The sequence below is a fragment of the Dendrobates tinctorius genome, unplaced genomic scaffold (assembly GCF_039654945.1).
Source record: "Dendrobates tinctorius isolate UK_male_01 unplaced genomic scaffold, ASM3965494v1 ptg000073l, whole genome shotgun sequence".
Taxonomy (NCBI): Eukaryota; Metazoa; Chordata; class Amphibia; order Anura; family Dendrobatidae; genus Dendrobates; species Dendrobates tinctorius.
In genome coordinates this window covers 29026180-29049607 of record NW_027361741.1, presented here as the reverse complement: position 1 = coordinate 29049607, position 23428 = coordinate 29026180, and the positions used below count along the sequence as shown (strand labels likewise).

General features: G+C 45.1%; 1 protein-coding gene across 1 annotated transcript in view; it reads left to right on the top strand.

The window, feature by feature from the left end:
* Positions 1-12644, top strand: part of PRODH (proline dehydrogenase 1) — a 211723-nt gene extending 199079 nt beyond the window's left edge. The window contains exon 14 of the mRNA XM_073582710.1: positions 9636-12644. Within this exon, the coding sequence (XP_073438811.1) occupies positions 9636-9826 (191 nt within the window). The 3' untranslated portion in view covers positions 9827-12644. The remainder of the gene's footprint in view (positions 1-9635) is intronic.
* Positions 12645-23428: the final 10784 nt, after the last annotated feature.

The window sequence follows — 23428 nt, the reverse complement described above, 5'->3', positions numbered from 1 at the left end:
GGTGACGACCGACGCAAGCCTGCAAGGTTGGGGAGCAGTTTTCCAGAATCACATAGCCCAGGGGCGGTGGTCCGTTCAGGAGATAGTTCTCCCGATCAACATTCTGGAGATACGGGCAATACGATTGGCCCTACAACATTTCCAGTGTTTCCTGAGACACCGGCCGGTGCGCATCCAGACGGACAATGCTACAGCAGTAGCATATGTCAACCATCAAGGGGGCACGCGCAGCCAGGCAGCCATGCGCGAGGTCGGACTGGTACTACGTTGGGCGGAGAAGAACCGCGTGGTAATTTCAGCGGTGCACATTCCAGGAGTCGAAAACTGGGCGGCAGATTTTCTCAGCCGACAGGGGGTCGCGGCAGGGGAATGGTCCCTGCACCCCGAGATCTTTCAGCAGATCTGCCAACGGTGGGGGACACCAGACGTGGACCTTATGGCATCCAGAGAGAATGCCAAAGTACTAAGGTTTGTCGCTCGATCCCTCGATCCGCGGGCAATCGCAGCAGACGCGCTGGTGCTCCCGTGGAGCCAGTTTCGTCTCCCGTACTTGTTCCCCCCGCTGCCGCTGCTTCCAAGAGTTATCAGGAAAATAAGGAGAGAGAAGGTTCCAGCAATTCTGCTGGCCCCAGACTGGCCCCGGCGGGCCTGGTACGCAGATCTGGTCCAACTAGTGGTGGGCGTACCCTGGCGTCTTCCAGATCGGCCGGACTTACTGTCCCAGGGGCCGATCTGCCATCCGAACTTAGGGGCCCTGTGTTTGACGGCGTGGCCATTGAATCTTGGCTGTTAACACAGGCAGGATTCAGACGCGATGTGGCGGCCACGATGGTGAGTGCCCGAAAGCCTTCCTCGGCGAGGGTGTATCATCGGACTTGGGAAGTTTTCTTCCGTTGGTGTAGGGATCGTGAAGTGGCTCCTCTGGTTTTTTCGATCCCCAACGTACTGGCTTTTCTACAGGCAGGGCTGGACGCAGGGTTGGCCCCGAGTTCCCTCAGAACGCAAATCTCGGCCCTGTCGGTACTTTTCCAACGAAAAGTCGCTTCCGTCTGGCAGGTTAGGACGTTTATGCAGGGGGTCGCACATTTAGTACCCCCCTATAAGGCGCCGACGGAATCATGGGACCTGAACTTGGTGCTCAGAGTCCTTCAGGAGGCCCCTTTCGAACCATTGCAAGAGGTCTCCTTACCTTACCTGTCCAGAAAGGTCGTTTTTCTAGTAGCCATAACGTCTATTAGGCGGGTTTCGGAATTGGCGGCCTTATCTTGTAAACCACCGTTTCTAACCTTTTATAAGGATAAGGTAGTTTTAAGGCCAGCTCCCCCCTTCTTGCCGAAGGTTGTGTCTGCATTTCATATCAACGAAGACATCGTCTTACCCTCGTTTTGCCCGGCACCGGTGCACAGGGTAGAGAAGGCTTTGCACACCCTGGATCTGGTAAGAGCTCTTAGGAGGTATGTGACAAGGACGGCGCCATTCCGCCAGACAGACGCTCTATTCGTGGTTCCAGAGGGACGGAGGAAGGGGCTCGCTGCGTCCAGAGCGACTTTGGCCAGATGGGTGCGCCTGACGGTCCAAGAAGCTTATCAAATCAGTGGCACGCCGGTTCCGGCAGGGATCAAGGCTCACTCGGCACGGGCAGTGGGTGCCTCATGGGCACTACGACACCAGGCTTCAGCGGAGCAGGTATGCAAAGCAGCTACCTGGTCCAGTTTACATACGTTTGTCAAACATTATAACGTACATACCCAGGCATCCTCGGATGCAAGCCTGGGAAGAAAGATTCTCCAGGCAGCAGTTGCGCACCTCTAATCAGGGGCGCAAATTAGCAGGGATTGGGTGAGCTAAGATCCCGCCCAGAGGACTGCTTTAGGACGTCCCACAGTCTGTGTCCCCCAATGAGACGAAGGAGAAACATGGATTTTTGTGAGTACTCACCGTAAAATCCTTTTCTCCGAGACGCTCATTGGGGGACACAGCACCCACCCTATCAGCCAGTTGGCTCTTACTTATTTTGAGTTTTACAAATCCTTGTACAAGGTTTAGGGTGGCCCCCTTTTTCAGACATATAGTTTCTTGCCTGAGTTTAAGGCGCGTTCTCCTACTGCTTATGCACTAAACTGAGTTACGCCCGGCCTAGGGGCGAGGGTGTATGCGGCGGAGGAGGAGCTAACTCTTTTTTTTTTGTACACTTAGTGTCGGCCTCCAGACGGCAGAAGCACACACCCACAGTCTCTGTGTCCCCCAATGAGCGTCTCGGAGAAAAGGATTTTACGGTGAGTACTCACAAAAATCCATGTTTTTCTTTTATTTTCACAAGGGTATCAGGAGGAAATGGACCACCAAATTTGTTGACCAATTTCTCCGGAGTACGCCGATACTCTGTATGTGGGGGAAAGCCACTGTTTGGGCACATGGGCAGGGCTCAGAATGGAGGGAGCACCGTTTGACTTCTTGAACGCAAAATTGCCTGGAATCAATAGTGGGCGCCATGTCACGTTTGGAGACCCCTGATGTACCTAAACATTGGAACCCCCCCATTCTAACTCCAACCCTAACCCTAACACACCACTAATCCCAACCCTAACCGTAATCCCCGCTACAACATTAACAATAGCCCTAACCTTAACCCTAATGGAAAAATGCATTTTTTATTTTATCATTTTTACCTAACTAAGGGGGTGATAATGGGGGGTTTGATGTGCTATTTTTTAATTTTAATCACTGTGATAGGGTCTATCAAAGTAATAAAAATGAACCAATAGGAAAAATTTCCCATTGTTGCCGGGTGTTGGCCGGCAGATCTCGGCGGGTTTCTTCCTGGAAGAAGACGCCAGGCACAGGACAAGGGGATGCCGGAGGTACTGGGGGTGCTTGGGAGACCCCATTTCTCTTTTTCTCCTCTGATGTACTAGATCATGTCAGACGAGAGAGAAATTGAATGGGAAATCAAACTTTTTTTTTTTTTTTGGGGGGGGGGGGGGGAGTCAGTTATTCCGTGAATAATGGTTATTGCAACACTGGGGTCGGTAAAAACCGACCAAAACATGTTCGACGCTGGGGGGCACTATAACCTTGTCAGCGCCATTAAAAAGCGGCGTTGAGGAATATGTACCCTCTTAACTGCCGCTGTTAAAAGGTGTATCGGCGATCGTTAAGGGGTTAACATAGATTTCCTTAATTAAACTTGAAGGAGTTCTCTGATGCTTGTACGTTTTTAGTTACTTTTTATTTTTTGAAGGGATAATTGTTTTTAAAACAAGAAATGTAAGCCTACTTTGCTTTGTTCACCCTCATGGATCCAGCGCCGGCTACTCTGGAGGTCTACACTGGCTTTGGGAGCTAGGTCTGCTCCATCACCAGAACTTAGCTGTGTGCGTCAGTTGACTAGACAAACGTGTTGTTGGATGCTGTCTGGTGAGCTGTCTGCTAGTCTAGGGTGGCCCAGACATTGTTTCTAAAGCTGGTTAAAAAACAAAATACACCATTGACAACCCCTTTTTAAAACAAAATTCAACGTTTTGAGTGTTCATTTTTACACGACCTTTCTAACCTGAATATTTTACTGCTTATCATAAATCCATGTCTTACCCATATTACCAGTACCTTTTTATACATATATCCAAAGAATTTCAACCGCCTAGCTGTGATATACTCGATGTTGTTAGAATTGGTTGTTAAGAGTATGTGCACATAACCTCTCTTTATTCGGACTCCCATGACAGCACCACGAGAGAGGGGATCCGCCCTATAGGAACAGGAAACCTACAGATACAAAAGGGCGGCACCTCTCCCACGCATCAGTTGGTTTCCTGTTCCTGAGGGGACGGGATCCTACAGAAGATTTGGATCCCAGGCCGGCCAGCCGACTCCGGTAGCGAGGGGGTCTCCTACCTCGGCCTGCGACCGGGCACTGCTCCGGAGCTCCCGGGCGTCCCGCGGGGCTTCCGGCGTTTCCGGGGTAGCGGTGACGTCAGGGGCGGGCGGAGGAGGCGCTTCCGGGTCAGCGCGCCACTGCGCATGCGCGGCGATTCCAAGATGGCGGCGCCCATCGGAAACACCGATGGCGCGAGTTCGGGCGCCAGCTGGGGTAGGGAGCTCCGTTAAGGGGGGGGAGGGGCGCGGCATGGATACTGCTGACCGGAGGAGGGGGTATTTAGGCGGGACCCGGGCAGGGTTCCTTGCCTTGGCCACATTACTACATGCAGCAGTGTGCAGCAGCAGTGGTAATGGAAAGCGATCGAGAGCAGCAGCAGCAGCGGCAGAAGCAAGGGCAGCAGCGGCAAACATCACTGCCGCCCCTGGATGACCTTCGGCAGGTCAAACAGAAAAAGAAAGGGTCCCGTGACAGTAATGCGGGACGAAGTGACCAGTCCACTCGTAAGAGCTCCTCCAGGCAGACAGGAGCATCGGCTGAAAGAAATCCCCCTCGTTCTCCGGTACTTGATTGTGGCACTGGTAAGTGATCTTCGTGAAAGTTCACTCAGTGACGGGACCCCCCTTCTGTGTTTTTTCTTTTTCTAGGGAAAAAAAGCAACAAATAAAAATAAGCATAGGGAATGCGCACTCTGTGCATGCCCATTACCGGACGCGTGCCTCAAAAGATTGTGCCCTCCCTGTATTCAGCAGACGGTGGCAGAAGAGTTGCCTGCAGTAGCGGCGAGTTTGAGAGACATTGTCAGGGTAGAAATGAGGGAAACCCTAAAGTCCTTGTCTCAGCCGCAAAGTCTAAGGGGCGAGGTCCCGGCGGAGTCTGATTCCTCGACAGAGTGGAGAAAAAGCAGAGACTCCCAGGCTTCATCTCCCTCGTCCTCCTCAGGAGAAGAGGATTCGGGGCGATTTTGTCTGCCTCTTGACCGGGTAGACAAGCTGGTCAAAGCAGTCAGAGGGACAATGGAGGTAGAGGAGCCTAAGCCCCATTTATCCATGCAGGATGTCATGTTCGGTGGGCTGGAACAGAGAAAGCGGAGAGTCTTTCCGTTAAACCAAAAGATACAGGATCTGATCCACAGAGAGTGGAAAAGACCGGACAAAAGAGGGTCGCTACCACCAGCCCTCAAAAGGAGATACCCCTTCGACGATCCGGCAGTAAGTTCTTGGGACAGAGCCCCCAAGTTAGACGCGGCCATTGCGAAGGCATCAAAAAAATCCTCGCTCCCCTTTGAGGACATGGGATCCCTTAAAGATCCCTTAGACAGGAAAGCTGATACTTTCCTGAAAAACACCTGGGAGATGGCGGCCGGGTCCCTAAGACCAGCAGTGGCTTCAACGTGCACGGCCAGGTCCATGATGGTCTGGTTGGACCAGTTGGAGTCACAACTAAAACAGGGTACATCAAGACAGACAATTCTTGGGGCCCTACCGACCATCCAAGAGGGAGCAGCCTTCCTAGCAGATGCCTCAGCGGATGCGGTGAGAATGGCCGCCAGAGCAGCAGGTCTCTCTAACGCAGCTCGCAGAGCCCTGTGGCTAAAGTGCTGGCAGGGAGACATCCAGTCCAGAGCAAAGCTCTGTGCGATTCCATGTGAGGGCGAATACTTGTTTGGAACTGTCTTAGACGAGCTGCTTGAAAAGGCGGGGGATGACAAGAAAAGGTTCCCAAACCTTTCATCAGCGTCCTACCGTCGCCCATTTGGTAGAAGGAGATTTGGCCAGGGGAGAAGGCGCAACTCTTCGCCTGTTAGAGATCGACCCAGATGGGAAGACAGAAGGAGACGAGGTACGGGCTATATGTTTACACGCTCGTCGAGAGATCAAAAGAAACCAAATCAATGACTAGCGGTTCCCATAGGGGGTAGACTGTCATCCTTCTTCCTGGCATGGTCACAGATTACGAATAGTGACTGGGCGCGCAAGGTAATATCCACCGGGCTTAGGTTGGAATTCTCCCAGATCCCGCGGGACACCTTTAAACTGACCCCCTTAAGATCTTCTCATCTCGAACAAGCGGCTTTAGAAGCGGAAGTCTTGAGCCTATGTCAGAAAAATGTTCTGGTAGAGGTCCCAGAGGCTGAAAGAGGAAGAGGGTTTTACTCTCCCCTGTTTCTAATCCAGAAACCTGATAACACATTCAGAACGATTATAAACCTTCGTTCCCTTAACGAGTTTTTGATTAATCATAAATTCAAAATGGAGTCCATTAATACAACAATAAAAATATTGTTTAAAGGTTGTTTTATGGCAGTCATAGATTTGAAAGACGCGTACTATCATGTACCTATCCATACAGACTTCCAGCAGTTCCTGAGGGTGGCAGTTTCAGTAGAGGGCACAGTACGTCATTTTCAGTATAGAGCCCTTCCCTTTGGTCTCTCAGCAGCACCCAGGGTTTTTACAAAGTTAGTGGCCGAGGTTATGGCTCACTTACGGGAGGTGGACGTCTTAATCATTCCATATTTAGACGATTTCTTGATTGTAGGAAAATCAGTGGGTCATTGTAAATCCCAGATAGAAAAAGCTAAATCCAGGTTAGAAAACCTGGGATGGATTTTAAACTACGAGAAATCCCGACTCCAGCCCTTAAAAATACAGAAATTTTTAGGGTTGATACTAAATTCAGACACTCAGCGGTGCCTGCTACCACTAGATAAAATACAAAAGATACAGGAGCAGGTTCTTCGGGCAATGGATAATCCATCTATGACCCTCAGACAGGCCATGTCCCTGTTAGGTTCTCTAACTTCATGCATCCCAGCAGTAAGGTGGGCACAGTTCCATACCAGAACCCTTCAAAACGACGTCTTGATTAATAGCAGGGCCCTTGGAGGCTCCTTACAGGGTCGGATGTGTCTAAGCCTCTCTACTGTTGCATCACTGAGATGGTGGCTTGAGAGCGAGAACCTAGCATCAGGGGTGCCCTGGATAACACAGATAACCCGTATTATAACCACAGACGCAAGTTCCTTCGGGTGGGGAGCCCATATGGGGGACATAGTGGTACAGGGCCAGTGGGATTCTAATTCTGAAATCTCATCCAACCAGAGAGAACTATTGGCGATAGAGCGGGCAGTCAAGAAACTCATTATCTACCTGCAGGGCCATCATGTGAGGATACACTCGGACAACCAGGTAGCGGTAGCATATGTCAACCACCAAGGTGGAACCCGCTCCAGCGCTCTGATGCAGATAACAGAACAGCTCCTCCAGATAGCAGAGAGAAATTGTCTATCTTTGACCGCGCTCCACATCAGCGGAAAGGACAATGTAAGAGCAGACTTTTTAAGCCGCAAGGCTCTAAGACAAGGAGAATGGGCTTTGAACAAAAATATTTACCGCCAGATTGTCCGCAGATGGGGCCAGCCAGAGGTAGACCTCTTTGCCACCAGAAAAAACAGAAAAGAAAGATTGTTCTGCTCTCTGAACCCCAGGGAAAATCCCCTGGCGGTGGATGCCCTACTGATAAGATGGGATTTTTCTCTGGCATACGCCTTTCCACCATTGAATCTTCTTCCTCTGGTAGTCAGGAAGATCAGAGAGGATCAGGCAAGAGTCATACTGATTGCCCCCTTTTGGCCCAGGAGGACCTGGTTCGCATGGTTGAGGACCATGTCGGTAGGCGATCCCTGGGTACTGCCGAACCTTCCGGATCTCCTCCACCAGGGGCCAGTCAGCCACCCACAAGTAGCGGGACTTCATTTGACGGCGTGGTATTTGAAAGGTCACTATTAAAAAATAGAGGGTTCTCCAAGAACTTAATTGACACCCTCCTAAGAAGCAGAAAATTAACCACCACTAATATCTATGCTAGGACCTGGAAACGCTTCCTGTCCACCTTTCACTTTGACATCAGAGATGGAATTCCCACGAAACATATTCTGGAATTTCTCCAGAAAGGTTTCGAATTGGGTCTCTCCACAAGCACGCTAAAAGTACAAGTTTCAGCCTTAGGGGCCCTGTTTGCAGCTGATATTGCAAAAGATTATTGGGTAGCAAGGTTCATCAGAGCAGCGGCCAGATCGAGACCTATACACAAAGATAGATGCGTACCGTGGGACTTAAACTTAGTCCTTACAGCCATGACAGAAAGTCCGTTTGAACCTTTAGATTCCGCCTCACTAAAGATTATATCCCTTAAAACAGCATTCCTGGTAGCAATAACATCCGCACGTAGGGTGAGCGACATACAGGCACTCTCCAGATTGCCTCCTTACACAGAGTTCTTACAGGATAGAGTGATCCTAAGGCCAGATCCAGCATACCTTCCCAAGGTAGCAACACAATTCCACAGGACACAGGAGATAGTTCTGCCTTCCTTCCTCCCTAACCCAACCAACCCTAAAGAGCAGAAACTCCAGACGTTAGATATTAGAAGATGCTTACTGACATATCTAGCAGCCACGGAGCCTTGGAAGAAGGAGAACGCATTATTCCTATCCTTCCAAGGTTCCAGGAAAGGATACAGAGTATCAAAACGCACATTAGCAAGGTGGATTAGGGAGGCTATCTCTCTTGCCTACACAGCAGGTGGCGGTCCGGCTCCACAGAATCTGAGGGCACATTCCACTCGGGCCATGGCGTCATCCTGGGCAGAGAGATCTGGAGTATCAATTGATCAAATATGTAAGGCGGCCACCTGGTCATCTCCTTCCACCTTTTTTAACCACTATCGGTTAGACATGGGTGCCTCCTCAGACCTCACCTTCGGGCTAAGGGTGCTGCAGGCTGTAGTCCCTCCCTAAGGTAGTTTACATCTCTGTAATTCTCTCGTGGTGCTGTCATGGGAGTCCGAATAAAGTATTAAGTTACGTACCGGTAACGGTATTTTTCGGAAGCCCATGACAGCACCCTTAGTTCCCTCCCTTGTTCACGTATAGGGGTGCACTCCTTTAGAAGATTGTTCATAGAATCACCATATGTGGGAGAGGGTATGATATAATTCGGTTAAATAGGGTAGATAGGTTGTATATATCATATGTTGTGTACTAACCATGGTAGCCTCTCAAGCTCTGTAATCCAACTGATGCGTGGGAGAGGTGCCGCCCTTTTGTATCTGTAGGTTTCCTGTTCCTATAGGGCGGATCCCCTCTCTCGTGGTGCTGTCATGGGCTTCCGAAAAATACCGTTACCGGTACGTAACTTAATACTTTTTCGCTAAGGAAACAAAAGAATAGACATATCCACACTTCCCATTAATGTGTTATATCCCTTTGATCTTCTTTTTAACCTATTCAGCTGTCTTAAGCATAGCGTAATTAGGAAAACACAGCACTTCTGGAATTCTGGTGGTGCACAAGTAGGATAACCAAATCCGTCAACTGTGATGTAGAAATACTTGACACTCATTTAGGTGTATTCAAGAGCTTATTTATTGAATGCATACAATTAAAGAAAGGTGGAAAAAGGCCATGGTAAATCCACCTCCAAAAAAAAATGCTTGAAAAACTAAGCAGGTATTTTGGCAGATAAAAGATGACGTGTGTGCATACCCTCAACCTCTTTTCTTCTAATATACATTTTCTTTATTGTCTTTTCCAACTTCTAAAAAAAATTGCATTAAAGCTGTGCAGCTAAAGTGCAGTTTATTATACCAACTGATATTGCTGGAAGTATTTTCTTCCTGAAGCATTCTAATGTAAGTGTTTCCTTCTGACTTTGATGTATGTATTTGTTATTTATTGTGCTCCTTTCTATGACAGGACAAGCAGACTATCCGGTATATAAATATGTTCCCTATGGACCTGTCAATGAAGTTCTACCTTACCTGTCTAGAAGAGCACAAGAGAACCGAGGCATCATGAAAGGAGCTACAAGAGAGAGGGAGCTTCTCTTGAGGGAGTTCAAAAGACGTCTGCTGACTGGCAACCTTTTCTACACACCCAGGTTCTAGATGGACCTCTCGACCTGAGGTGCAACTCACAAACCTGACCTGTATGTGACGTTAATTATCTACAACCATTAGCAAGACAAACCAGTTACCTACTGAATAGCACTTGACCGCTTGCTGTTTGTCGTTAATGTAATGCAGTTTTGAACTTTAGGGTTTTGGAAGCCTTGACTTGTACATTTTCAATTGTAAATGCGATTGTCTAGTCTGATCTGCCCCCATCTGCTCAATACATGATTGCCAGAATTTTATATGTATGTTTCTATGTAAATGTCAAGAGATAAGTCAAGTTTAACCAAATCCTATAAAACTGCATTAAGAGCATATTTAAAAAAAAAAAATTATATATATATATATTATTATATTACATTACATTACATGCAGTACCATAGTGCACAAAATATGTAAGTGGTGTGGGGTGAAGGAACTGATAGCACTTTTTGATTTTCAGGTAGTTGATTGATTTATAGCGAAATAGCTTAGTCTCATCAGCTGACACTTGTGAGATTTCATGCCTACCATTCTCGAAGATTTAATGGAAGAAAGCAATGGAAATTTATAGTATGTAGTTAAAGAGAATGCAGACATCAGCAAAAAATTGATTAGTGGGCTATTGTACAACATGGTGGTGTACACAACCAAATGTCCTATATATAGAACATTGTAGAAGGGATATTTTGAAGTACCGTATTTCCTTCCATAAATTTCATCTTATCGTCTGAGACCTAATGGGTCAAATAATATGTGCATCACATACTCTGCAAAAAAACAGCATTTATACAAGATTTATGCCATTTAATTTCAATATGCTGTAATCCGATTGCAGCTGGAGCATTATTCTTACAAGGGTCTTGCTAGACACCGATTTCTGGCATATCTGCAACCTGCCTGGAAATTCCCTTGAAAGTAAATTCTAAAGGAGATATAAATATAGTAGAAATTGAATATTTTCAGGAAAACGATATTATGAAGGGGCATGGTTCTAAGTCTTGAAGGCAATTAATGCTACTAAAGCAATGCTGACATGAGATTCATGCTGCCTTAACCACAGGCAGCATAAATCAGATAATTGCTGCAATATGCATGTTCAATGCTGAAATGCTGTGGCATTTTAGAAAAACCATAATATCAAAAGCAAGCTGGAGACTGTCTCAGATGACTAGTACAAAAGGCAAGTCTTCAACAGCTTTTCCCCGGTCCCGAGTCACTCCATACACACATATGGATGCAATATGTAGCCTGCATGCAATTCACGCTACTCATAGTTGGAGCAACATAAATCTGCTGTCAGGTTCACTTTAAGTTTCTGAACATTTTAGAACCTTTCTCTCACCCACAACCATGTGACTGTATAGCCCTTTAAGAGATAAGCTAGTTTGTCCCTTTGTCCCACACAGTGTTTCTTCTGGCAGAAATTGTGTTTTGAGGTTGACTGGAAGTGCATTGGGGCTGTGACGATGCACTTACAGCTCCTTAGCCTCTGCTGTGTTCCAGTACTTGGAAGCACCTTCCTTGACTGATTGCTGTGGTACACTGGCCTCTGACCTGTCAATCAGTCAGTGAAGGGTGCTGCTAGTCCAAAAATAATTCAGAATAAGGAGCTATAAGTGCATCATCACGCCTCAATGCACTTCTGAACTTAAAAAAAACACCATTTCTCCTCCACCGAAGCAGCCCTTTCTGTATTATCATGGGAACTGGCTTATCTTTTAAAGGACTACAAAGTTTTTGTAATGGTTGGTGGGGTGAGTTTGACAGGTTCCCTTTTAAGTATTTTAGTTACACATTGTAATAATATCAGAAAGTTCCTTTTAATGCTTCAAATTGAAGAAGATATCAAGTTGATTAAAGGTTGATGGAGGGCACTTTTGGTTTAAAAACAATTGTCCATACATAATTAAAAAATGTCCACTGATGTTTTAGCCAAAATTCAAAAAGTCATATATATACATTTTAGAATTTGTAAACTATTGATTGAATCCCTTTTATTATTAAAACCCCTTAGACTTTTTTCTAGCAAAGCAACTAGATATAAATGTAAAAAAAAAAAAAAAAAATCTGATGCTAATGTGTGCCCTGGAGGCTATATTGCCACTTTTGACCCATAAACATAAATTAGAGATAAAGAACCACATTTTTTCTGTACTTCCATTTGGTTTTAAAGTGCTATGCTGCCATCTCTCTGTTGGTCCCAAAATCCATTGGTAATGGTCTAACCAATCTAGTTATTTTTCCATAAAAGCTTTGGGGGTGGAAAATACTTTAACATCAAAGTTTCCCAGTATACAAGTACCGTATATACTCGAGTATAAGTCGATCCGAGTATAAGTCGACCCCCCTAATTTTGCCACAAAAAACTGGGAGAACTTATTGACTCGAGTATAAGTCTAGGGTGGGAAATGCTCCATAGATTATTCCCCCATATGGTGTCCACAGAAGAAACTCCATAGATTATTCCCCCATATGCTGCTCCCATAAGAAGCTCCATAGATTGTTCCCTCATATGCTGCCCCCACAAGAAGCTCCAGATTATTCCCCCATATGCTGCCCCCCCATAAGAAGCTCCATATATTGTTCCCCCATATGCTGCCCCCATAAGAAGCTCCTTAGATTATGCCCCCATGTGCTGCCGCTGCTGCTGCTGCATGTAAAAATAAAAAAAAATTACATACTCACCTCTCCGTCGCTGGGTGTCAGATTCTCACCTGTCCTGCGTCCATGGCTGCTCACCGCTATCTGCACATCATCAGTCAGTGACGTTCAGACTGCAGGGGGCGCGGCGCGCATTAACCACGTCACCGCGCCCTCTGCTGTCTGAAGTCACTGACCGATGACAGACAGCAGCAAGCAGCCATGGACGCAGGACAGGTGAGTATCGCTATACTTACCCGTCCTGACGCTGTCTTGAGCCCCCAGCTTCTCCGCGCTCTCTCTTCCTGCCTTCAGTGGTCACGTGGTGCTGCTCATTAAAACTCATCAATATGCGCATATTGATGAGTTTTAATGAGCGGCACCACGTGACCGCTGAAGGCAGGAAGAGAGAGCACGGGGAGAAGCTGGGGGCTCAAGACAGCGTCAGGACGGGTAAGTATGACCTGACACATCCGCCCCCTCCGACCCCTTTGTATATGACTCGAATATAAGTCGAGAGGGGGACTTTCAGCCCAATTTTTTGGGCTGAAAATCTCGACTTATATTCGAGTATATACGGTACTTTGGTATTCATGATGATAAAAGTGCTAGCCAACATGGCAAGTTTATTCTGTTTTTAGGTCAAAAAGTAAATCTGAAATCGAGATAAAAAATGTTGGGGAGTAAGCCTGCAGGTGATGGGAGTCAGTATATTGTGATATTTATTTGTATGCTACGCATAGTCCATTGGAAAGGTAATAGTGCTTTCTAGCTAGGACACAGGCCTTTGCCATTGTTACGAACCTGTTACAAATAATAATCACATAGGTTTATAATGGATGTTATAAAATGTCTTGCTGCAATGCTATTTATTACGTGTAATGTTCTTAAATGAACTTTCTATTGGATTTCAAGGTACAAGTCTCTATTCCAACTTGAGTGTGTCAAAATTGGTGACAACCGTAAACTTGTACATAAATTTCTCTTACAGCAGTGGTCATTTTGAATCCTATATACAGTATGTAAGAGTATTTTATTATCTCTATTAGATCATATGTAAGCATAAAGCACCTTTAGAAATTGTGTGTTTCTACTGATTTTTATGTCTTGTCTGTTTCAAGTAGTGGTGTTTTTCGTATTATTAGCACCTTTGTCTATATCGTTTGATATGACCTATTCGTTCATGCACTCCTTCATTCTGCAGGGCGTAAGAAGGGGTCTCATTCTTGGCAACAGCCCTAATATGGGTCAAGATATAGCATCTACAACTTGTCACCTCTATAACTAAACATGTGGAAATGTGAGCCCTATAGGGTACATGGACTGATGTATACAGCAATCCTGAGAATGTTTGTGCTATGTTAGCTATGTGGAAATATATTAGAAACACTGGTTCCTCTAGCACTACAAATTATCTTGCTGTTCTCTATAGCTGCACAGTATATTATCACAAAGTGTAATACAGTACATCACTACTCTTGGAAGACTAGAATTCAAGGTCACTTCATTAAAGGGGTTCTCGTATGATTAACCATAAGGAGCACACTGCTTCTCTGCCTGACTGCTTTTTGGTTACTGGAGGCAGTGCACCCCTGATGATTAAAAGTTCAGATATGGTCGCTACGTTAACACTGTGCCAACTTCAGCGTGGCACAAGTAAGCTCTTAAGCATAGAGCACGTAAGCGACAAGGTGACCTACCACTCTGAGACTGCGCAGTGGCCAGTAACCTGTACAGCTGTACACTAAAAACGCTTCCTTTTTTTGGAGATTGGAGAGAAATTTTAACAAGTGGTAAATTGAAAAGCTACTTGATTTTACAAGCAATACAAAATCAAATTGTCCGCTGGCCCTTAAGTTCACCCACAAATCTCCTGCTGTAATGTAACACTCCCAACCACTTTGGAATACATGCAAATCTGCAAATTAACACGCTACTTGCACTTAATGATAAAAGTAGAACATATTCATTATAACACCCACATACATAGCACTGTATATCTAAGTATTCTAGATCTCACATATCACACTAGAAACATAGTGGATACGCCAACCAGTCGGTGTATAACAGTCCGTAGGTCCACTTTTCTAGTTCTAATTCTGTGAGGCTCAGTTTCCCACCAGTCCTATAACTCCAATTATTCCAACATTATGCTAGGAGTCCTGCAGTAGAGCCCCGGGCCGGTGGCTACTACCTAAAAGTCCATCTCCATTTTTAATGCAGGTTTTTGAGTTAAACTCAGGAGTGGATTGAAAAGGAAATGGAAAGCGTACAGTAAAAACCGTATTAAAAAATTACAAGCTTGGGTCTCCAGCCTAATGCTGCTGTTCTGCAGCTTTGGTAGCTTTCTGAACCTGTCATGCCTGTTGTTTTTTTTTTTTTTTTTTTTTTTTTATCTTAATCTGGTAATTACAGATCTTAGTCAGTTACTTTATAGTAATCTTTACTATCCAGTAATAAATAAAATATGCCATTTTAAAGGGGTTGTCTACTACTAGGACAACCCCTTCTTGAAGTAAATGTTTGGCCCCGATAAAATAAAAAAAACCTATACACATTCCATGCTGGCGCCGGTCCAGCGGTGTCAGAACTCGTGGTCCCCGTCTCCCAATCTGCACTGGCGTCCCTGTCTTCGCTTTCATACAGATTGGACATGAAGAGGAAGTGCGGGCTGCAGCTGATCTGACTTCCTCTTCATGTTCAAACCGTAAGAAGGTATAGACAGTGATGCCACAACTAATTGGGCACAAGGCACCACGTGTCACGAGTGCAGACACCGCTGGAACGGCGCTAGAACGGGAGGTGAGTTTAAGCTTTTTTTTTTTTTATTTTATCGGGGCCAAACCTTTAGTTCAAGAAGGGGTTGTCCTACTAGTGGACAACCTCTTTAAAAAAATTTTTTGCCAGATTCATGAAAACCATCCTTGTTCACACCAGTCTTGATGAGGTGGAGTGCTGGAGTCATGTGTACATGCCCCTTCATTAATCTGGAGCATCTTTCGAGGGGCGTGCACCACATCAGTACCTGACTAGTGAGGTTTCTGAAGTGAATTTCTGACTTGGATAACTCCACAGATCGTCATGCATTGGACGAGCTGTGGCGTTACACCTCTGTTCCACAATGGCTCTGCCTTTTTTTTGTCAGAGCTGGGAGAAACTGGTTGTGAACACCAAAATACACAATTTTGGTTCAACTGACTTTGTGGGTCCTATATATTGGAAAACCCCAAAAGTGATACCTTTTTAAAAATGACACACCTCAACGTAATCAAAGTTGCTTCCAGGTAATTTATTAACCCTTCAGGTGCTTTTGAGGATTAATGCAAAGTGGCATAGCAGGAATTAAGAAATTTGTTTTTACCAACTAAATGTTGCTAACTTCTGTACATGCCGCTATAGCCGGCGGACTTTTAGGCCATTATTTAGCCATGAATTGCCATGGCAAATATCAGCACCCCACAATCAAGATCTCAGGGTGCAGATGGAGTTAAAGAGGGAGCCCCACACTCTGTTAACCATCTAGATGTTGTAGTTATTGTTGACCGCAGCATTTACAGGGTTAAATAGCTATAGTTGGTACCAACACTGATCTTGGCTGATGCAGCAAGTTGTCAGCTATAGTGTACAGCCTACAGATACAGGATTGTCACCGTCGGGAATGCTAGTCTCTTATATCGCATGTCAGTAAAAAGATGTTTTGGTGGTCACTAAGGGGTTAAGAAGCTTTGATTACTTAGGCCCTATGACTCTAAGCAGTCTCTGCAGAAAAAGGTTTTCTATCCAGCTTCATAATAAGCATTGAGAAATAAGACCAAGGTAACTATTGTCATGTTTGGAAGACAGGTGGGATGAGCTCTGAGGCAGATGTCTGGATTTTGATATATGAAAAAGATGACTCCAAAGTTTTTATCCTTTTGGTGTTTTAAACCAAAATAATTTTCTTTAATTTTTGCAATGCGTGCAAAACAATTTGCTTTCCATAGGAAAGGTCTGTGCAGATAAGTTCAGGCATGCAAAGATAATATAGGAGTGATGTGGAAGTTATGCTGTATACAGTAAGCAAACACAAACCTCCAAGACCTGATATGGGAGACAGATATTTGTGGCACTGAACTCCACAATAGAAGAGATCATCTTCAAACAGGACGGGCGTTACGTGATTTCTTATATGATGGTATGCTGTGCCTAATGGAGATGTAGACCTCAGTCCAGTAGGTAATAGGGCTTATAAAACCAATTGTTACTGCTTTGTTAAAAACGCTGTAGATCTTCCATGAAAGATTTGGAATTTTGTGTATGATGTCTAAATTATTCTAAAGTAGTATTGTGTAATTCTGTTCTGTTCCATAGAGAAGATTCTACTGCAATGATGTAATGGCAAAGAGTTTATTTTATATATAAATGTAATGCTTTTATCTTTAATTAAAAAAATTAAATAAAAAGTTTGTCTCAAGTGCTCTGTTTTCGTAAAATGTATTACCCTATATCTGTGTGAAAAAATCGTGTGATGCCTTAGATTCTGTCTAAAAGGGAATATGTAATCAGAAAATATTCTGCTTAAATCAGGTTTTTAGGTTGAATTTACTGTTACTGTTGAAATGTACTTTTTTGTAAGCATCTAAAAAAAAACTACATACTGTATATACTCGTGTATAAGCCGACCCCCCCCCCTAATTTTGCCACAAAAAACTGGGAAAACTTATTGACTCATGTATAAGCTGAGGGTGGAATCCATAGACTATGCCCCAATATGCTGCTCCATAGTTTATGCCCCCATATGCTGCTCCATAGTTTATGCCCCCATATGCTGCTCCATAGAATATGCCCCCATATGCTGCTCCATAGAATATGCCCCCATATGCTGCTCCATAGAATATGCCCCCATATGCTGCTCCATAGAATATGCCCCCATATGCTGCTCCATAGAATATGCCCCCATATGCTGCTCCATAGAATATGCCCCCATATGCTGCTCCATAGAATATGCCCCCATATGCTTCTCCATAGTTTATGCCCCATATGCTTCTCCATAGTTTATGCCCCCATATGCTTCTCCATAGTTTATGCCCCCATATGCTTCTCCATAGTTTATGCCCCCATATGCTGTCCCATAGAATGCCCCCACATGCTGCTCCATAGACTATGCCCCCATATGCTGCAAAAAAAAAGGCCATACTCGCCTCTCCTGGGTCCATCGCCGCTGTCTCTGCTGCATGCTGTGTCAGTGACTGTTCAGCCAGCAGAGGGGCGGCACGCACTAACCACGTCACCGCGCCCCCTGCTGCCTAAACGTCACTGACACAGGATGCAGCAGAGACAGCGGTGAGCAGCGATGGACCGGGGGACAGGTGAATATCGCTATACTCGCCCATCCTGCCGCGGTCTCTGCAGCCTCGCTTCTCCACTGTCTCCCTTTCTGTCTTCAGCAGTCACGTGGTACCGCTCATTACACTAATGAATATGCGCATATTCATCAGTGTAATGAGCGGTATCACGTGACCGCTGAAGGCAGGAAGGGAGACGGTGGAGAAGCGAGGCTGCAGACACCGCGGCAGGACAGGTAAGTATGATCTCTGACACCCCCGCTCACCCTCCCCCGCCGACCCCAGGTATATGACCCGTGTATAAGCCGAGAGGGGGGGGGACTTTCAGCCCAAAAAAATGAGCTGAAAATCTCGGCTTATACATGAGTATATACGGTAATCTGGCCTTTGAACCTAATATTAGGTTTGTGCTTCCAGTCATCTCATTATCATTATAACCGGCAAGACTAGCACAATGGGATGATAGTACCTGTATATATGGTAAATAACACTGGATCCTCAATGGGTAATGATCACAGCTCACCTCCTTCCCTTCGCAATGACTTTTGCCCATAGCCGAGCATGTCTAGAAGTCTCTCCTGTAGAAGACTGTGTCAAAGTAAATATACACTGCTCAAAAAATAAAGGGAACACTTAACAGAATATAACTCCAAGTAAATCAAACTGTCCACTTAGGAAGCAACGCTGATTGACAGTCAATTTAACATGCTGTTGTGCAAATGGAATAGACAACAGATGGAAATTATTGGCAATTATCAAGACACCCTCAATAAAGGAGTGGTTCTGCAGGTGGGGACCACAGACCACATCTCAGTACCAATGCTTTCTGGCTGATGTTTTGGTCACTTTTGAATGTTGGTTGTGCTTTCACACTTGTGGTAGCATGAGACGGACTCTACAACCCACACTCGTGGCTCAGGTAGTGCAGCTCATCCAGGATGGCACATCAATGCGAGCTGTGGCAAGAAGGTTTGCTGTGTCTGTCAGCGTAGTGTCCAGAGGCTGGAAGAGTTACCAGGAGACAGGCCAGTACACCAGGAGACATGGAGGGGCCTTAGGAGGGCAACAACCCAGCAGCAAGACAGCTACCTCAGCCTTTGTGCAAGGAGGAACAGGATGATCACTGCTAGAGCCCAGCAAAATGACTTCCAGCAGGCCCCAAATGTGCATGTGTCTGCACAAACAGAAACCGACTCAATGAGGATGGTCTGATTGCTCGATGTCCTCAGATGGGGGTTGTGCTCACAGCCCAACATCGTGTAGGACGCTTGGCATTTACCACAGAACACCAGGATTGGCAAATTCGCCACTGGCACCCTGTGCTCTTCACAGATGAGAGCAGGTTCACACAGAGCACATGTGACAGACGTGACAGAGTCTGGAGACGCCGTGGAAAGCGATCTGCTTGCAACGTCCTTCAGCATGACCGGTTTGGCAGTGGGTCAGTAACGGTGTTGGGTGGCATTTCTTTAGAGGGCCGCACGGTAGCGAGTTGATTAGGAGTGTCTAACTGGTCTGTAGGAGCCAGAACTCTTAATGGTTGGTAGGGGATCAAATACTTAGTTCTCCCTGCAAAATGCAAATAAATTTATATAATTTATTCAATGTGATTTTCTGAATTTTATTTTTGATATTCTATCTCGCAATGTTAAAATTATAGACTGTTCATGTCTTTGTCAGTGGGTAAACTTACAAAATCAGCAAGGAATCAAATACTTAAGTCACCCACTGTACGTAAGGCTGGCAGTGGGGACATAAGAGTGACTGGCTGTGGGGATATACTGTACATAGGGCTGGCTGTGGGGACATTACAAGAGGAGTTGACTGTGGGTCATAACAGGAGGGGCTGTGGGGGACCTCATATTATATGGGAGACTTTTGGGGGACATTCTACCTGGGCTGTCAGGACATCATATTGTATAGGTGGCTGTGGAGGACATTATACTGGGGGCTGAGGAGGGCATCATTAAATATAGGGGATTGTGGGGTACATTATACTGGAGGCTGTGTAGAGATAATACTGTATGGAAGGCTGTGATGACCATATTGTGACCATCTGTGGTGGACATCATACTGTATATTGGGGGCTGTGGTGTGGTTTCTGGAGACAATGCAAAGGGTGCTGTGGTGACTATTGTATAGGGGACTGTTGACCTACTGTATAGGGAGCTGCGGTGGACATCATACTGTATATTGGGGGGCTGTGGTGGATATAGTGTACATTGGGGCTGGTGTGGGTATCATGCTGTCTAGGGGGCTGTGGTGACATCATATGGTGTAGGGGGATAGTATGAGAAGGTACAGTTTGGCGAGGGAAATGTGGGCAGTATGAGGGCATAGTGTGAAAAAGAAATAAAGGATGGATACGGAGAGGGGGCACCATGAAATGGGTGCACAGTATGAAGAGACTAGTGGTTATGTTTGATAGTGGCGGACAGTGTTGAAGTCACATACTATTGAAGCTTATTAGGGCATAGCATGGACATATTTTTATTCAGAGGGCATTATAATGACACTTATTTTTAAGGGCACTGTGCATCAAAGTGCTGCAGAAAACTGGAGGACAAAGAATCTGGATAGAAGAGCTGTGGATGTGAAAAGCCATCATGGCATCAGGTCAAGATGGAGATGAAAAGAAAGAAACTTTTATCTGAGAAACGTGCACCTCATCAGGTTTGTCTCATCAGACTGCACTGCAGTCAAAGACTGATGATTACTCCCAGTATCTCCTTACCATTGTTAAGGACATAGGGTAAATTGGTGGTTCATGAGATACAAATGTACAGTTAGGTCCATATATATTTGGACAGACAACATTTTTCTAATTTTGGTTCTAGACATTACCACAATGAATTTTAAACAAAACAATTCAGATGCAGTTGAAGTTCAGACTTTCAGCTTTCACTTGAGGGTATCCACATTAAAATTTGATGAAGGGTTTAGGAGTTTCAGCTCCTTAACATGTGCCACCCTGTTTTTAAAGGGACCAAAAGTAATTGGACAGATTAAATAATTGTGAATAAAATGTTCATTTCTAGTACTTGGTTGAAAACCCTTTGTTGGCAATGACTGCCTGAAGTCTTGAACTCATGGACATCACCAGACGCTGTGTTTCCTCCTTTTTGATGCTCTGCCAGGCCTTCACTGCAGTGGTTTTCAGTTGCTGTTTGTTTGTGGGCCTTTCTGTCTGAAGTTTAGTCTTTAACAAGTGAAATGCATGCTCAATTGGGTTGAGATCAGGTGACTGACTTGGCCATTCAAGAATATTCCACTTCTTTGCTTTAATAAACTCCTGGGTTGCTTTGGCTTTATGTTTTGGGTCATTGTCTATCTGTAGTATGAAAAGTTTGGCTGCATTTGGCTGGATGTGAGCACATAGTATGGCTCTGAATACCTCAGAATTCATTCGGCTGCTTCTGTCCTGTGTCATATCAATAAACACTAGTGACCCAGTGCCACTGGCAGCCATGCATGCCCAAGCCATCACACTGCCTCCGCCGTGTTTTACAGATGATGTGGCATGCTTTGGATCATGAGCTGTACCACGCCTTCTCCATACTTGTCTCTTTCCATCATTCTGGTAGAGGTTGATCTTGGTTTCATCTGTCCAAAGAATGTTCTTCCAGAACTGTGCTGGCTTTTTTAGATGTTTTTTAGCAAAGTCCAGTCTAGCGTTTTTATTCTTGATGCTTATGAGTGGCTTGCACTGTGCAGTAAATCCTCTGTATTTACTTTCATGCAGTCTTCTCTTTATGGTAGATTTGGATATTGATATGCCTACCTCCTGGAGAGTGTTGTTCACTTGGTTGGCTGTTGTGAAGGGGTTTCTCTTCACCATGGAGATTATTCTGCGATCATCCACCACTGTTGTCTTCTGTGGACGCCAAGGTCTTTTTGCATTGATGAATTCACCAGTGCTCTCTTTCTTTCTCAGAATGTACCAAACTGTAGATTTTGCCACTCCTAATGTAGCAATTTCTCGGATGGGTTTTTTCTATTTTTGCAGCTTAAGGATGGCTTGTTTCACCTGCATGGAGAGCTCCTTTGACCGCTGGTTTCCTTCACAGCAAAACCTTCCAAATGCAAGCAACACACCTCAAATCAACTCCAGGCCTTTGATCTGCTTAATTGAGAATGACATAACAAAGGGATTGCCCACACCTTTCCATTAAATAGCCTTGGAGTCAATTGTCCAATTACTTTTGGTCCCTTTAAAAACAGGGTGGCACATGTTAAGGAGCTGAAACTCCTAAACCCTTCATCCAATTTTAATGTGGATACCCTCAAATGAAAGCTGAAAGTTTGAACTTCAACTGCATCTGAATTGTTTTGCTTAAAATTCATTGTGGTAATATCTTTAACCAAAATTAGAAAAATGTCTGTCAAAATATATATCGACCTAACTGTATATTGGCCCGACTCAACATTACAATTGATTGATGTACTAAGCTTGGTGATGCATTCACGTAGAGATGGTGGTTCTGGTGACGAATACATGTACTCATGATGCTACTGGTGTACTTATTTACTGATGCTGTTTCTCGTGAAGTATTCATGTGGTGATTGTGGATCTAGTAATGGATTAATGTACTGATGGTGTATCTGGTGACATATACAGGTACTGATGTTTTATTTACCGACTGTGGTTTTTGTGATGTGTTCATCTCCTGATTGTCATAATACTGTAGCAGGATTTCCAGGGGCAGTGGTCTCCTTCCCTGGTGGAAATGCTGGGGTCTCGTACCTTCCTATGCTCTCCTATATGCACGCTAATCTGTTTCCTCCTCCATCCAGGGAGGTGTGGGATAGAAGTTTATAGGATAAAGCAAACCTGACAGAGGAAACAGGGATAAAAGAAAACTACAATCATGCAAATACACTCACAAAACAACCGAGTGGAAATCAATGGAACAGTAGAAGGTGGATAATAAATGGGTAGAGGTTTAGGATAACACACAACACAATACCAAATCCCTATCTCCTGAAACAACACCAACAGCTGCTACTAATTCAGACTACTCATTCAACACTAAACCAGGAAGTTGTAAACTATCATCAGCAATTCCCTAGCACAAGAGGTGAGCATATATGCCTGAGAGGAGTGACCAACACAGAACAGCTAAGACAATTTGGGATAGAGAGCTCCAGGACATATAGGCAGAACTGATTAACCCTTTCAATAATAGAGCAAGGAAGACCTGCATTGCTAAAAGGAAGGTGAAACATCTGATACGTGCAGGGGTTTGTGTAACCAGATTCCGCAATCTTCTGTCCCCTCTTTGTCGCGGTATCCCTCTCTCCTGATGGGCCTGAGCCCCTTAGAACCAGGTTTATCTGGATATGAGACGTGACAAGACCTGACCAACCTGATCGAATGAACATGGGACGCTTGTACCCACATTCTCTCCTCAGGACTGTAACTTTTCCAATGTACCACATATTGAAAAGACCAGTGTACTAAGCAAGAATCGATAATCTTCGCTATCTAGAATCCAGATTCCCATTAACAATGACTGGGGAATGTGTTGGTGGTGTCATATCAGAGGTGAGAGGATGCCCAGCGTGCAACGCAAACACGAGGAATACCAGGGAAGATGTGCAAGGAAGGCCCTGATGATAGGGATAAGGGAAAGAGGTCAACTCCAAACAT